General features: G+C 36.0%; 1 protein-coding gene across 1 annotated transcript in view; it reads left to right on the forward strand.

Annotated features, from left to right (window-relative positions):
• The window catches only part of ABI3BP (ABI family member 3 binding protein), a 157,542-nt gene that overhangs the window by 24,298 nt on the left and 116,181 nt on the right, over positions 1 to 17,063 (forward strand). The window contains exons 2-3 of the mRNA XM_080375959.1: positions 5,344 to 5,412; positions 8,820 to 8,952. Coding sequence (XP_080232085.1) covers positions 5,344 to 5,412; positions 8,820 to 8,952 — 202 coding nt within the window. The remainder of the gene's footprint in view (positions 1 to 5,343; positions 5,413 to 8,819; positions 8,953 to 17,063) is intronic.

The following is a 17,063-nucleotide window of genomic DNA, read 5'->3' on the forward strand; positions in this document are numbered from 1 at the left end:
TCCTGAAGTTGTTACGGTGGATTTTAGAAGGTGGTTTTTTTTTCTTTTAATAATTTTATACAGAATCTTAGTCAAACAGTAGTGCGTTTTTTTCTAATGACACCAGATTGCTAGTTTACTAATATGCAACTTTGCAGTCTTTGAAATATTTCTTCTGTAGTTAAGTTGTAGACATACCTGTGTGTACATGTAGTGTGTGTGTGTCTTTTAGGCTGTCTGGATAAAAAAATACTGACTAACTGAAGCAGTTCAGAAAACTATTTTACCTAATTAGTGATGGTTCATTAAGCAATAGTAACCTTGATGTGTACAAGCTAAAACAAGATGACTGAATGCTTCGGTCAAATATTTTTGAGAAGTAGGAGGGGAGGGTGTAAGAAACCATACTGAATGCATAATGATGCGTGTCTATTGTATGTATCAAACGCTGTAGATATAAATGCCATTGCTTTACAAATACTTGTGTCTCAGGTGTGTAACTAGCCTTCCCTCCTGCTTCAAAATTCATTTGGTTCAGCGTACATGCCTGCAGGAGTGTTGTGCTTTGGTCCAAAGTGGCATTGCTTTATTCAGCTGTGGATTTTTAAACTTGAAAGAGCAATTTGGAAATCATATTGGCAGCTCTCAGTGGAATTGTCAAAACAACTGTGGTTGGGGAATTATAACACTGAGAATTAGGCATGGATTTGTTGACTAGCACCTTTCTGATATATTTTGGCATTTTCCTGTAGTACTTTGGGGCTGACGAAATGAAGGTGGTCACTATTTGGACACTATTTCTGATCTGCAACTTCAAGGGGTTTATAAAGAAGTAGTTGTGTGTCAGCTGAAAGGAGCTCTTAGCCACCACATTTGTCATTCCAGCCTTAATAAAGGGAATTAGGCAGTTACAGGCTCAAACAAGTGGATTTATTATGTTAGTCTTATAGTAGCAGCCCTTCAAGAATGCATTAAGCATCAAGGAACCACTGAGATTTTCATAGCAAATCTGCAAATGTATTTTAAACTGAATTTGTTAAAGTTTGCATTGTGCTGTATGGATCCTTCAGTTATGAGATGCTGGATCCTTACAAGATGAGAGATAGACAGATCTATTTTACATCTGTGTCGTATGTATCGCCATTATATATTGATGTATGTTAAAATGCTTTCAGGGGACAGATGTTGGATTCATAGATCTGTGTCCAGATATTTGAACATCAACCTTAATTATATAATTATCATTTTCTTAATAAACACGGTTCATACAAAATAAGAAATATTCAGCTGTAAACAGAATTGTCTGTACTCTGTGATTTGATTTGCTTTTACTTGACGTCATTTTATTTTGGAAATGCACTTCTCTTTTTAAATATATTTGAGTGTAAATAGTTGATCTAACCTGTGAATCATGATGACAGAGTCAGAACACCATATTTTTATGGGTCTGACAGTCACCTTTCTGCTGCCTACCTCTTATTTCAGCAGTCAGATTATACCTTAAGCATTAATATTAATTAGCACAAGCTAAATTACAGTTTTATTTAGATTTGGATATTTCACAGCATTTTCTTTTTCTCCTCCTGTGTTACTAATCTCTCCCCAAGTTTCCTGCTTCTTATAGACGTGGATCTGTACAGTGGATTATGCATGTATAGGTATCGTAAAGGAACACCAAATGATCATAAGTAGTTCTTGCAACTTGATAGAGTTTAATACATGGGTGAGGCAATGTTTTAAGCCCCTAAAAATGAATTGAGTTGTAGTAGCATCAGATGATTTCCATGTTGTGAGTATGACACATGTATTTCTCAGCAAGAGGACTGAGTCAGTGTGAAAACTTAGCAGTCTTCTGAACTGAATGAGAGAAATGTTAAATTGCAGTAGAAGACTCCCATTTCTAAACCTGAATCAGAGGTCATTATGTGAGATTAAGTAAGCTATCCGCCCTTCTTGGTTTCCATTTTATTGGATATTGAATGTATTTCTGTCCAGAATAGAAGCATTTCAAGGCCTGTGTTCTTCAGTCCATGCATAATGACTTGACACTGCGCATCAAACAGATGAATTTCAGTTAAACTACAGTTGCTGTGTTCTTAACACCTATATAGCAGCATGGGTGGTTCTGCACAGGAATGGCAAATCTTATTTCTAAATTAAGATATGTTTTTAGTTAAGTTCAGAACAGAATTTTGGTGTTGTATCCCAGGTATTGAACGTAATTATAATTTCAAAGTCTGATTTTAGTTAAAATGGTCATAGTACTGTCTTCAATTCAGTGGTTCGCAACCAGACAAGTAGGACTTTTCAAACCTGCCTGTTCTATAGCAGAGCTCTCCCAGCATCTAGTCTTAGCCCCTTTTCCTAAATAACTTCCTTTTTTAGATGGTGTTAGATTTAGAAGAGCTGTGAGTTCTCTGGAAACTATTCCTTATTATATTCCTATTCTTTATTAAGTGTCCTATTCCTTATTAAGGCAACATTTACTAAATCCACGAAAAAGCATAATGAACAGCATCCAACACAAAAGATTCCTGCTGAGACCACTTTGTTACAGAACAAAAATACCTGTCAGAACTAATGATTCCTTATAGATACCAGGTTTTGTAGCTTTGACATGTGCAGGCAGACATTTAGATAAAATCTTTGTTTATTAGCACATTTCATTTAACAGATAATCTATTTCTATACTGCTATGTATGTCATTTCATACTTCAGCCAGAATTAATTTTTCCATTGATGGAGCAGGGCAAAACTAGCTATTTCAAACAATTTGGATATCTTTCTTTCACGATCTTGGGGCAATTTTGTTGATTAAAACATACATTTTTTCAGTTTTGAAGACTTGACTTTGTAGTTCATGAACTTACAAGGTGATGCTTGAAACTAATTTTGTTGAAGGTAAAGTGGCTTAATACTTTGTGAGAGTTAAAACAGTCTCAAGTGGGCATGAATGCACAATAGAAAACTGGAATTACAGTACAGGGAAAACAAATTATTTTTTAGTGTCACATTTCTAGTTTTAGATCTCAGTACGAATGTCCAGATGATTGCACAGATACCCAAAGAACTGTGTGCCACCCTAAATATTGAAAACCATTATTTGTAAATGAAGAGAGATTTACACTTTGGGGTTGCTCTTTCTTTTTAACTTTCTTTTTTCCGCACTGCTTTGAGCAGCTGTTTTCGATGCTCATCCTAGTTATGTTTATATTGGGTGCAGCTGAAACCCATTTAAAAACAATAATTAAACAATTAAAGTTAGGTTGGGTTTCCAGTGACTTAGATGCATAGAATCAGTGAAGTTGTTGAGAGTAGTTTTCCCCACATCAGTGCAGCTTTTGAAGTAGCACAGCAAACTTGTGATTTACTCAGTACTGGTTTTCCTTCCTCTCTCCTTACAGGAATCTGGATGCAAGAAAAAATTGAATAATTTCTCAGTGGTTTTGTTTAATTGGTAGGCTTCAAGGTATCTGTTACACTGAGATGCAGGACATTCAGTCTCTCATCCATAGATATAGATTAAGATAAATATATCTGAACTAGAGTAAGAATTTTACATAAAGTAATCCTTTTTAAAAGAAAATGCAGCTAAATCAGTTTTGATCACTGTATAGTGAACCAAACTCTGCCCACGGATATATATCTTCAGAAGCTCCTCTAACTTCTTTTCTAGTTTGCAGTTCAGTGAGACCAGAACTTGGTTTTAAATAATTAGGAGGAGCAGAAATCTCTGACATCTGGTGTCAAGAGTAAGGGAAAATCTTTCTAAAGATTAATTCCCCAAACTGAAATCACCATCTCAACATTGTTTTAATCAAAGCATTTATTATTTTAAGCCACAGGGTGAAGTTATTTGTCTCTGACTGCCAGAAACATGAATCTATCTGAACTTGCGGCCTCTTACCATGTGTGCTTGTGTCATCCAAACTTCATCAGATGTCTCTGAAATGTGTTAATAGTTTGTGTAAAACTTGGTGTCCTTAATTTCATTATTTCCTATGAAGACTAGTATTTCCAGCAATTTTCCAAGCTGGTTCCCAACTGACACCCAGCTAGCGATGACTCTGCATTCTAACAAATGGCTGTGGTTCTTGTGTACTTTAAAAGAAACTTGAGCCATTCAGGTAAGATTGAGTTGAAAGATAAAAATTCTTGTGTTTGGAAGGTTGTTGGGTTTGTTTGTTTGTTTTTGTAATGTAATATGATCTCTTCTGTTAGCTTTTTGAAATGAAGCAGTTGAACCTTTTATTGGAGGTGGCACAAAAAAGTTTGAACTGGAGTTAAGGTGGAGAGAGATTCTTTTCTGTGAAGATTTGAAAAATATATTGCAAAGGTTCATTTTTCCTGGGAGACAATGCATAGGGATTAAAATTTAAATAAGTGTAGATGTCAGGAAGTCTGGAAAGTACAATTTCTTTCTGAGATGAATTTATTTGAATAAGAATATAACTCAAAACGTTCCTTTGCTTCTGCGTGCAACATTATTTCTAGTGTAACAGTACCCAGAGATTGCAGTCAAAGTCACAGCCCTTGTGGGTTTTACACAAATATTAGTCTTTTGCTCTTAGATGTTAGCAATAACTTTATTTTCATAAAGAGTATTAAAAACTGTCAAAGCACTTGATAGTTAAATCTCATAATATGTCTCTGGCAAAAGTATGTAAACCTAATTGCAAAATAGGCCAGTAATCAACGTGGAGACACTTAAGCATGTCTGAAATTGTGGTGTTTCCTGCAAACAAGAAAGTCATGCAAATCTTGAATGATTTAGTATTAATCTATCGGGGTACATGCTCCTAGATGATCAATACATTTGGCTATTCTTTTCACAGTAGGTCAGCTCTTTATGGAGAAACTGCTTACAGCAGGAAAACAAAGGTATATAGCCTGAAACAGAATACAGAAAATATTGTAGGAAAAGTTCCTCCAGCTCCTGTCAGAACAGTGCTATCTCTGGTTGTGTTTTTCAGGCTTTGCGCTCTTATTTCTTTACCTTTTTACTTTTCTGTTTTGCAATCACGTCTTCCTCTTCATCTGGGTTTTTGTTTCCTTTCACTTTCCAAGAAAAGTGTGCATTGAAATGCTACATGTATGTCCTGCCATGTTCACATATTTGTTGTCTCACAGTAAAAAAAAGAATTGCCAAATACTTTGTGCATGGTGTATTATTTTTGCTAATTGCTAGAATATTTCTGAATGATTGGTGAATAAACCTTAAAGCAAACATGCTTAAAGATCACAAAGATTGGCTAAGGTGTCAAGCATTCACTGAATATTGGACATTTTCTTATTAATTATAGGTTAACCCTTTTCTCAAATCAATAGTATGTCTGTACTAACTACTGCTTTCTTCATCTACAGATGCTGAGCCACGGTATTTGGTTTCAGTAAGACCAGCACGCGTTTCAAATAACAAGAAATCTTGTTCAGGTATTTTATCGTTACTGCATCTCTTAAACTAGTTAAAGGAAGAAAGACTCTTTTACTGGTTTTGACTGAAAAGGTATTTGTAACTGCAGGTGTCTGACCGGGGTGCACAAATTCCATACATGGGCAGGTGAAATGTAGGACAGTATTTCCTAGTCAGTAATCACAGGTGGTGTTCAAAACATGAAGTAGTACCTAAAGACTGGTCTTGTAAAAAGTTCTTAGAAATGAGAATTGAAATTTAGAATACTGATTTCTGATGTTTAAAAAGGTCACAAGTGCATGCAAAAAAAGTAAATGTTTTGAAATACAATGATCTAGTATATTGAAGTTACTTTTCCCAAACTATCTGTAAGGATTCCTTCATCCATGGACATGTTAATGCTCTTTCTTTCTCATTGGAAAATGGTAACTTGTGTGCGTATGTGTGTGCATGTGGATAGATCTGTACCTATACATATATCTGTAAATCACTACTACTACTACTAAGTTTGCTGTTGCGAGGAGTTAAGTAACAAGGGATGTTTCTAGCTTAAACTATACATAGCAGAGCAGAAATCTAAATTTGATTCTCATCTATTCCAAAGACTTCCTATTATGACCTTAATCATATTGTTAATATTGTTAGGTTTAAGTTCCTTTAATATGGAGACAACTGTCAGGATCACTGGACTGTTGCACAGAATAAACTGATAATATATTTGTATATGTTTATAGTTTGAGACAAACTTTTTAGTAGGGCCTGTTGTGATAGGAGAAGGGGTAATTGTTTTAAACTAAAAGAGCATAGATTTAGACTGGATATAAGGAAGACATTTTTTACGATGAGGGTGGCAAAGCACTGGCACAGGTTTCCCAGAGAGCTGATAGATGCCCCATCCCTAGAAACATTCAAGGTCGGGCTGGACGGGGCTCTGAGCTACCTGCTCTAGTTGAAGATGGCCCTGCTCACTGTGGGGGGAGTTGGTTAAGACGGCCTTTAAAGGTCCCTTCTGACCCAAACTATTTTGTGATCTTTGTAAAAGTTTTTTGTTTTTTTTTTAAATTCCTGGTAACTGCTTGGGATTAATTTCTTCTTGCTCTTGGCTAGATGTAAAACAGTATACCTGTTTTATACCCTGGAAGGATTTTGAAGAGTGATGTACCTTTCAGATGCAACATATATGCGTGTGTGTGTATATATATATCTCAAGAAACACAAAACCAAAAAAAGCCCAATGTATGATTTGGGCTTTATCAGTTTTTTTCTATATAAAGTCTACAGAAACTGATTGTGAAACAAGTCCAGCAGGCAGAGGTGTAACAGCTGTTGGTTTAATGCTAGCTAGATATATGGCAAGTTGGTTTAGTAAGAACAGTTAAACTGGACAGATTGCCAAGAATCATGGTAGAGTTGAATTGCTACAATTTTAAATGTACTAATTTACATGTAGTTACTTAGTTACATTTCTAGAAGAGACATTGTAGTTCAAACTGGGATTAATACAGAGGAGTTGTATGGTTTATATTCATATAGGTCAATATAGATGATCACCAAGGTAATTCCTGGTTTTACAGCAGATAAATCATTACAGTCTGTAACTGGGAACAATTGGCATAATGAGTCATAATCAAAACAATACATAGGTTCTCCCAAAACCCAGGATGATTTCAAGTTATATGAGAACTTGTTTTTTCTTTTCCTTAAAACTTGACGTATTTTCCATGTTTCATCAAAAAGTGATCAACAAAGGGATTTTGCTCTAGATAGCAGATTTGCCAGTTAGTTTGGGGAATGACCAACTGGATGAAGTTTTTCTTTAAAAGTTGGGAAAGAGTATAGGAACTGGGCCAGAAAACTAGAAAATTGTTTGGACATTTGCCCTTGTGGAAGTGTGGTATGTTCCACAGTATTTCAAAGCATGTGATACTTCCTCTTAAGGATAGACAGTGGTTTTGTTTGTCTGGGGGTGTGTGTGTGTCACCATATTCATCATCAATACAAAGTAAAAACCTACATGGTTAACATTCCTAAATGCACACACATGCATTGGTTGAAAGTACAAATCACACTTTCACTGGGGCTTGTTAATAAAGAGGTATTAGGGTTCAAAAGGCATGAAATGAAAGTCAGATCTGTTTCGCAACAGTGAAAAATATAACATGTAGATCAGCTGCTTATAAACTTTTAGGGAATTAGGTCACCTGTACGTTTTGAGGAGGTACAGATCCTTTAGATTTTTGAAGTATGTAATGTGATGTTAAAAAATAGATGAACTTCCTTTAAATAATCATATTTCAAACACCAAAGGTTCTCCTTGGGCTTAAGCAGTCCACAAAATACAGGTTCAAAATAGTTGCTCTAGATCATGACTTCATTTCCAACTATTAGCTTTTAAACTTTCTTTAAAGAAAGTTCTTTCTTCACAAGGAAGTTGTGCTACTTCATTCAGAGCAAAGCTAAAGTTACATATCATGCAAAAGCTGAATGTTTTCAATGTAGTAGGTGATACAGACACTGACCTAGATCTGCCTACAGTTAAAAGCAAAAGAATTTGTATGGGTTTTATTTTACTCTTGACCAAGAATGCTGTAGAAAGTATGAATTATCTACGGAAATAATTGCAGTCTTACTAAGAATCCTGCCAAGAAGTTACTATTTCTGTCACACGCAAAGAGAGACTTCCTAATGTTCTGAACTCTGTAACACCTTCTGTGATGCAGCCCAAGACAGCCAGAGCTGTGAAGTTAAGCTGCATATAGTTTATTCTTAAACTAAGCATAGCAAACCCACCCACCATTCGTTTTCAAAAACTAGGCTTAACTGGAACATTGGCTGAAAAAAGAGGAATAGTGAAAAACTGTAGCAAGACAAAATTGAAACAAAGTTTAGTAAACAAATCTCCCTCCAACCAGCCAAATAATAGCAAGTATCCTTTAGGTTACCCTGGATCTGCAAGACTGGAAATGAAATCTTCCAGTTTCTTCCTAGGTTGAAACATATGCCATGCAAGTCCAGAAGGGACCTAAAAAATAGTCTTTTTTGATGACTGTGTGTCTGATACTTGCTTTCTAAAACAGTCTTCTAATCTGTGCTTCTGCTGCATCCTCCCTCCTTTATGCCAGCTTTGTTCTGCACTTCTTCCCTGTGTTCAGTGGCTTCAGAGAAGCAATCTCTTCCTCGCAGATGTTTCACTTGCCCCAACAAGAAGCCAACAAACAGATCACAGGCACTGTCTCTGTCCCCTTTTGTAAATCATACATTAGAAATAGTGACTGTGGAAAGAGAGAGAACCATTCTACTTTTTCCTTCAAGTTTAAAAGAGATGTAGGTCTTCATTTACTTTATTATCCAACTGCAGATACTTTCCCTTACATAATGCAGGAGAGAGAAACTAATTTCTAATTGCAATTATATGTTTCTTATGTAGGTCGGAGCAAGACTCAAAAGCCTCTGCAGCTGGTAGTGGGCACTCTCACACCAACCTCTGTGTTCCTTTCTTGGGGCATCCTAGTCAACCCTCAGCATGACTGGACCTCAACAAGTAACTGTGCTAGTGACAGGTAATGTAACGGGAAAGCATTTTTTATGATAATGCTTTAATTCAATGTAGTTATTTGGTGTGGCTGAAATAAGTTTGACAGTGGAAACTAAAAAGTTGGAAGCAATAGTTCTGAGTGTGAAGTAGGTTTTCTCATTTACCTTAATTAGCGCTTTGCAAGTCTTTACTTGTCTTGAGTGCAAATTTAGACAGACATCTACCTGCTGAAGTACAAATCTTGCTATTTCACACTAGATCTTTTATTCTTCTTAAACTAACAGCCTTGGCTCTACTTTCGTTTGTATCTGAATCACCTGAAAGAAACTGTTAAGTCGTTGGAAATATATAGGTTTAAACATGGCCAAAGAGAAGTGAAGTCTTGCTCTGCTGTGGTAGCGGAATGGTCCTCGTTTTAGTGTGATTTGATCTTTGTTTCTTGTGTTTGGTCTTATCACTACATTGCTTTCCTGATATTGATACAGTACATCTTTCATTAATTTTTTGTTTTAAGTAAAAGAAGATCTTTTCTACTATAACATTTTTGTTTTGCTGTAATTATTTAATGAGTGGTACAGTAGGTGGGGAGCTCCAGAAGGCTCACCAAGTAGCAGTTTCAAGAGCAGTCGTAGTGCTGGTAGCTTCTCAGTTAAGTGCACCATTACATTTTAGGCAGCTCTTGGAAGATGAGTAGAATTAATCTGCCGTGATTATTCAAGTTGTTAATACAGATGTTTTCCCTGCTCTGTCATTTCAGTGTTCTCTTTGTATTTTTCCTTTTATGACAGAAGAATATTTTTTTGTCTTCATGTACATCATGATGCTCCATTCTACTCAGCAGTGTTTTGTAAAACCAAGAAGGAACTTAGTGCACCCATGTTTGGGATGCCTCTACATCTGGTTTCCAACTATTTTTTTTTTCTTTTTTTTTAAAGCGTTTTTGCATTATTGAGAACACTTTTTTTCCCTTATCTGTCAAATTTTTGACTAAATTGTAGCTGTCTAATTTAGACTTGAATCTGCTTACTTTGATGTTAATATTAAAACTCTGTTGATGCTATTAAACTGGATGTCAAACACAGATTATATTAAAAAAAAGCGCCATCCCATGTAGCCAATATGATCTTTTTCTTACATCTCAAAAGTTTTGAACTAACCCTTTTTCAATCATCTAAAATTTCTCATAAACAAATTTGGATCTTCATCACCAACCAGAATTTAAAATACTATTGAAAAACAACATCAAGGTTTATTAGGAAATTGTTATGGAATATTAGGAAATGTCCAAGCATGTAATTTAATTGAATTTTTTTCAGTAGAAATAAAAGTTAGTTTAGGGTTTAATTTTTCTCTCTCAATAAAGAAAGAAGCAAATAGTTTCATACAGTTAGAAACTGAAGAAACAAGCTGATCATGGAGGAGCCTGTAACGTGTTCTCCTCACATAATAATTTTAGCACTGGTTGTACCATGGAACTTACCTTCCCTATGTGCTGTGTCAGCAGCAGTGTTACAGCACCAATGGTGCAGTGGGAAGGAAGAACACTTCAGAAGAAGCCTGTATGTTGTGTTAATCTACCTGGAGATTCAAGGCATATAGTATCCACCACAATACCTTCATCATCAGGTTTTCTCCTCAGTAACTGAATATTCTTGTTGGACATTCATTGACTTAAAGTTTGAACAAACTCTTAAACATAGTATGTAATGTTTCTACTTAGTGCAGTGCTACTGGTGTCTTTCTAGGTTTAGAATATATTGTCTATGTTTGCTAATCTAGTATGAGAGATTTGTTTTACCATATCTTTGTGTCAACTAATGGTATGCATCTCCCCAAAATCTTGTTCCTTAGTTAAGTGTTGTTTAGTCAGTTAGCTGATTCCTCTCAGATGTTTACTTCTAATGTAACTCCATTTTAGTGAAATGTCAGGCTGTACTAAAGTACCATCCATGTATTTCCCTTTTGCTCCCATAAGAGGACTTGCCTACAAGAATTGAATTGGTCATATGTTTGAGTATCTCCCTATACTTCAACTCTAAAGACACATTGACACTTACGAGTAGCTAGTTTAAAACCGCTTAAATTAAAAACGACCATATCGAAGTATGGGTATATACCCATAAGCAGATTTCTGTTTTGCAATCAAGCATAGGAGTGAAGGGGGAAAAAAATATCACTTAAGTGCTGCTTTTTATTTTGTTTACCTTTACTGGACCAAAATGCTTGTGATTTGTCTAAATGATGAGGACAGTTTTCCACATGACCATAGTGTGTATTTATGTAATTCCAAGCAGAGATTGGATTCAAATATATTTTTAGTCAGTGTATAGAAGAAAAATTATTAATTTGTGTTTATGATTAAGTAATTGATAATGAATGAAGAGAAAATATTAGCCTGTTAGCAAGTTAGGACTGTGCTAAAAGTACAAGACTTAAAATCAGATAACAGATTCATCAACTTTTCTGTGTATTGCAGGGGTAATCTACTTCCCTTACTTGATCCTTTTTCATCTGGCACATTCTCCTTACTTTGACGTGTTGAAATGCACTGTTAATCATCCTCAAGATTGTTGTGTAGTGACTAACCTCTAGTCTTTGACCTTGGCAGTATTGTGGCAATTACGACCTTTTCACTCAGTTCTGCCGGTTAATATTCCACTAAGTTTTAGATATGTAACTCTGTATGACCTGAAATGGAGTCACTGTTCTCAGCCTCAGATTTTGCCATTCCCAAATGGATGTTGGACTTTGTACAAATGTTGCATAATACAAGTTAGTTGAATGTGTTACTGCCTAAGAAGATGGAAACCATTGGAACAGCATGGATCTGTTGGCCAGTATTTTCTCTAGTGCAAGTCTGACCTCCATGGGATAGTCCTTAGAGGAGCTGGTTTTGTGAGCAAATGAGTTTTGAATAAGAGGTTCCATGTTCTCAAAGAGCATTGGTATATTTTATTGCTTCAGTGAAGTTCTTGCTTGCTTGTTGAGGGCACATACTGTTTTTCTGTACCTACAAAGTGATTTTTAAGAAACTCCAATGAAGAAAAACTTCCCATGCCATTTTTTGACAAACCATTCTTTGATTTCTTGCCTCTCTAGAGATTAAGAGCATAAGCCAATAGAGTGCTACCTATTTCCTGCAAGATAACCCCAAACCCTAATTCCATGTGGAAGCAAGGGTAATCACTGCTATTTCTGTGGATGAAAGTTCTTTGCAAGGGCAAATTTTAAAGCATCTTTGAAGTGCCTATCATCTCTGGTCAGAGCCTTAGAACTAGAATGCAAAACAAAACAAAGCAAAAAGACCCAAACCAAAAAACCTGAAGTGACTGGTTTTATGTAACTGATGAAAACTACTTAACACCAGAAGGGTTCCACCAACAATGTCGAGTTCACTTTCTCAGCATTTTCTGTTTTCTGACACTAGTTTGAGGTAGTTGATGAAGGAGGATGGCAGAGTCGTGATAACCTGCTGCACAGTCATGTTCAGTTCCTCTTTTTATGTTTACACGAGAGTAGAGACCTGTTTCCTCTCTGCCCTCTCTGCCTTTCAGTGTTCAACCAAACAATAGTGGGCAGAGCTGTCCTAACAAACTTACTGGGCCAATGTTTACTGTCTGGTTAGGTCTGAAAAAGAGTATAGACTGTTGTATTGAGTATTGAAAAAGAGAGTATAGACATTTTTTTTTGGCCTTTGGTTAGAACGACTCCACAGAACCCAGAATGGAGCAGGGAGTTGAAAAAGGCAGAGTTTGACCTTCAGTTCTTTAGGAAGGGCATTTGGGGGAAGAAACAGAAAATGTTGCAAGGCAGAAACAGGATTTGTAGATGGAGTGCTGTATTTTACTTTATCGAGTGGATTGCACAGAAAACCCCCCACACTTTCAGATACATGTAAAATAGAAATTTAAAACCTGAAGGTATGAGTATTTTAATGAAAAATATCTAAGTTAAGAACTTCAAGAAGTTCACATTTATACTGTTTAATCTTTTCTGCCCATAATTTAATATCCTCATGTCATATTTGAAAGTAGTACAGATTTTACTTAATTTGTATGTCATGCTCTAAAAAACAAAAAAAGAAAAAAAAAAAAAGGAAAAGAATCCAAACTTACTCTTTATGCTGTACAGCACATAGAAATAGGGATTTTAAAATCCCAAATTCAGAAAGATACGTACATGTGTAGATGCAATGTAGTTACTTTTGTGCCGATCTACAAATATGTGTCACAATGCAGCTGCCAACTTAATCATACTTTGTGTTGCAAATGTCATAGAAAATGGCGTTTAAACTTAACAGAATTCCTTAAGGAAAACATACTGCAGCAAATAAACTTTTTGAGATTCAGATGCTTTTGACTTCTGTGGAAGTAATGTATGCTAAAAGCTTCTTTAAACGTGGAAAGGTTTATTGGTGGTCAGCCTCTCATTCTTTGCAACCTCGAATGCTTCAATTAATTTCAGTAGGTCTACTAAATATGAGTGAAAAAAGTGAATGTTAGTGATCATGTAAAAGTTAAAACTAATTAGAAAGCACTTTGCAAACTTAACTAGTAGCCATCAGCAATGTAATTCTTCCCATCCTTTTATATACATCGGTGTATCTTACTTTAAAGTAAACTTGGCAATAAAAAAGAAACGATATAATCAACTTCATGTGCTGATTTGTGAAACTCAGTATCTGGAAAATCATAGTTCAAACCATTTATTTTATTACTTTCTAACACTAAATGGATGCTATGCTTTTAATGAAGTCAACTATAAACAAATAAATATATGTGTACGTTAACAGTCTTTTTTTAAAGGTCTGATTTCATTCCTATGCACCAAAGTGAAGTTTTATAATCTTTTATCTATGGAAACACAAAATCACAGACCAGGAATGTCCTTATATCTCCAAGGCTTAATTGTTTAGTGTTATGTGTGACCAGAATAGTAATGATTAAATTTTTTGGCGCTTTGGTTTGGATCTGGTTCCAAATAAACCCATGATATTTATACAAACCGACTTAGTCTGGAAATCTCCTAAAACCATCTGCTGTATAAGATTTCTAGTTTCTAATTGTTCGTGCGCAAATATTTGACTGTACGAGCATTTTCTGGGAATCTGGCTAAAAAGAGATTTGGTTAACAATTGGAAAAATAGCACTGGAATTCTTAGCAAGACAGTGTCATTCATACTGATATATAAAAACTTTACATTTTGCCTATCCATCCTAGAATTTTGCTTCTCTGGGCAACCAGCAAGTTTTCCTTAATTTCAAAACCAAAACCCCTGTGGGTGGCTTCTTTAAAACAGTGATCATAACTTGATTTCTTGCATAATAAAAGGGTTAGCTCTAAGCTGAGGAAGAAACGGTTTCGCTGCCTTGCATTATAGAGTTTAAAAAGCCAGCCCTATGTAAACTGAACGTAAAAAGGATAGAAACATCTTTTTGCATCGGGCTCATAATCTTTTACCTAGATTTTGCAGATATCATAATCACCATAGTGGTTGCCCTATGGATTAATATTGTACTCTTGTGGCTTCCTTTAAATTATTAGATTGGTTTTGCTTCTTTTATTTCTGCCATTATTTCATGTCTGGTGTGCATCATAGGTGGAGGCAAGTGAAATCAGAATATTGTGAAAGAATACTTAAAGCTTGTTAATGTAGAGAAAGCTTCAAAAATGCAAACTTTAAAAACGGCACTTTATTTCTTTACTGTGGTCAGATTTTTGGGTTTTTTTTGGTGGGGCTTTATTGCAGCAATTAATTCTGTGTGGAACAGTACCCCTCACCTGCTCATGACATGTTCTGTTTAAATTGTTGGTATTTATTATGCTTTCAGTTGTCTAGTAAAAAGGGAGGAGGTAAAATTTCTCTGCAGTCCCATGGCGGTTTGCTTGGAGGTGTCTTCTAATGAGTGAAACATTGCCTGTTAGTGAGACAGGGAAAGATTAGGTTTTATGCAGCTTGACAAAAGTGCTCTAATGTTTTATAGTGCACTAGCTGGAAAAGAAGCAAAGTGAACCCTGAAATCTTTTGATTAGTATTGGCTGTAAATAGGAATGCAAGTGCTATTCAATAAACATTGTTCTGATAAATTGTACCCTTTTCAAGTCTCTCACCAAAACAAACAAGAATCAAAAATAAAAGCGGTGAAATACTGCCAGGTCTTTGTACATGCTGAGAATCTAGATGAAAATAAATTCTCACCCAGTGTAACTGGGTGTGCCACCTGCTTGCTGAAAGGCCAAACAAGCATTCACAGCTGTGAGTAGCATTCCTGGGACCGTTCCAATTACACTTCACTGGAATAGTGTATTACTTTCATATCAGAGCCCTTCAGTACTCAATGAGTTTTTCATATTCTTACCTCACAGAGATAATGGGAAGTGTTCTATCTAAGAAATAGCGTAACGTAACTTTCCCCCCTGTGTGACTGTGGCTGTACTCCATTTCAGCCTGCCTGCTATCATTTTTTGCAGGAATCTATGGAGAAGTTTTCTCTAAATGTTTGCAGTCGGAGAAGAAGTTCTGCAGCTTCTGATACACATAGCCCTAGCGCAGCTGTGCAAAGTTTGTGCATCGATGTCACTGCCACAAGGGGATTGATACACATGAGTTGTGACTAGATTTTACTGCTTTCTCGTGTCTTCAATTATATCTGTGGATGGCTTGGTATTGTATTTTTTTTTTCTGAAAGGAAGGTTTGAAAAGGAGAAATAACAAAATGTTCTCAGCCAGGCACTGAAGTTACCCCTTATTTGGCAGCTCATTGGTCTGGTTTTAACAGTGAATTGTTCTTTGATGACAAAACTTGCAATTTCTGAATTCATACTCTATAAACAAAAGATTGCATTTCCCCAAAACTGCATGTTTTTTACAATTTGGATAATTTTTATACTGAAATGATTGTGACTTGCAAATTGTTAAATGGAACTTCATGTCGGTTGCTTTTTATTGAAATGGCTGAGGAAGTTCTGTCATAGCAGTCATGTTTTTACTACTCGCTGTGGCAAGTTTCCACTGAAATAATTACACCCTTGGTGAAGTTTTTACAGGCTTTGGAAATCTTGGACTTGAGAGCACATATCTTCTATGCTGCATGTTTCTAATGGCATAGTTTGGCCCAACTATGACAATCTTGTCAGATTTTTTTAATAGCCTTGAATTTTAGTGAAAGATGTTTTTTGACATACAAGTGTGATCTGTATTTTAAGTCATGTTAGGGAGAAGGAATTTGCAGGTGTGGAGACAGTATTCAAAACCAGAACATTTTCTCTAGTAGAAGCAAGTGGGAGCAGCCATGTAAAAGCCTATTAATCACGAATAAGTTTTTGGTGGGTTTTTTCCTCCTAATTTCTGATGCAGCTATTCATTTAGACTGTTCAGTAACTAAAATGAATCATTATACTGTTTTCTTTCCATCACATATGATCACTTAATTTCTACCCCATTCAACTAAAACAGACAGGAAAACTTAAGGATGAAGATTGTCCCAGGTAACATGCAACAGGACAAAAGGAAACTGCCTCAAGTTGCGCCAAGGGAGGTTTACATCAGATATTAGGAAAAGTTTCTTCACTGAAAGGGTGGTCATTGGAACAGGCTGCCCAGGGAGGTGGTGGAGCCACCATCCCTGGAGGTGTTTTAAACACCACATAGTTGCGATGCTTAGGGACATGGTTTAGGGATGGACTTGGCAGTGCTGGGTTAATGGTTGGTCTTGATGATCTCAAAGGTGTTTTCCAACCTAAATGATTCTATGAAAACAAATGAAATTTCCTCTTTTAGGCAAGCCGGGAAGAAGGTGACTACTTCTACTTGTGATTCACATTTTGATCGTAGATCTATATCTATTCAAAATCCTGTACCAAGAGACTTTATGGGGTCCAGCAAGATGAATTTGTGTTGCAGATGGGATTTGTTTATTACTGTCACATCCTTTGCAAGACAGTGACAGTTCAAGTAAGCTGTTCTTGACTGTCAACATCTGTGTGACTATGGATGAAAGGATTCAGAGCATAAAGGAGGAGAAATTTTACTCTTCTTAATGTTGCCAATAATTTCTTGTTTAAAATGTCATTCCAACTTATAGTTAATTCTGTTGCTTGGCATAGGGAATTGGACCAGGAACTGATAAGAAGAGA

The sequence above is a fragment of the Falco punctatus genome, assembly GCF_963210335.1.
Source record: "Falco punctatus genome assembly, chromosome: 2".
Classification (NCBI taxonomy): Eukaryota; Metazoa; Chordata; class Aves; order Falconiformes; family Falconidae; genus Falco; species Falco punctatus.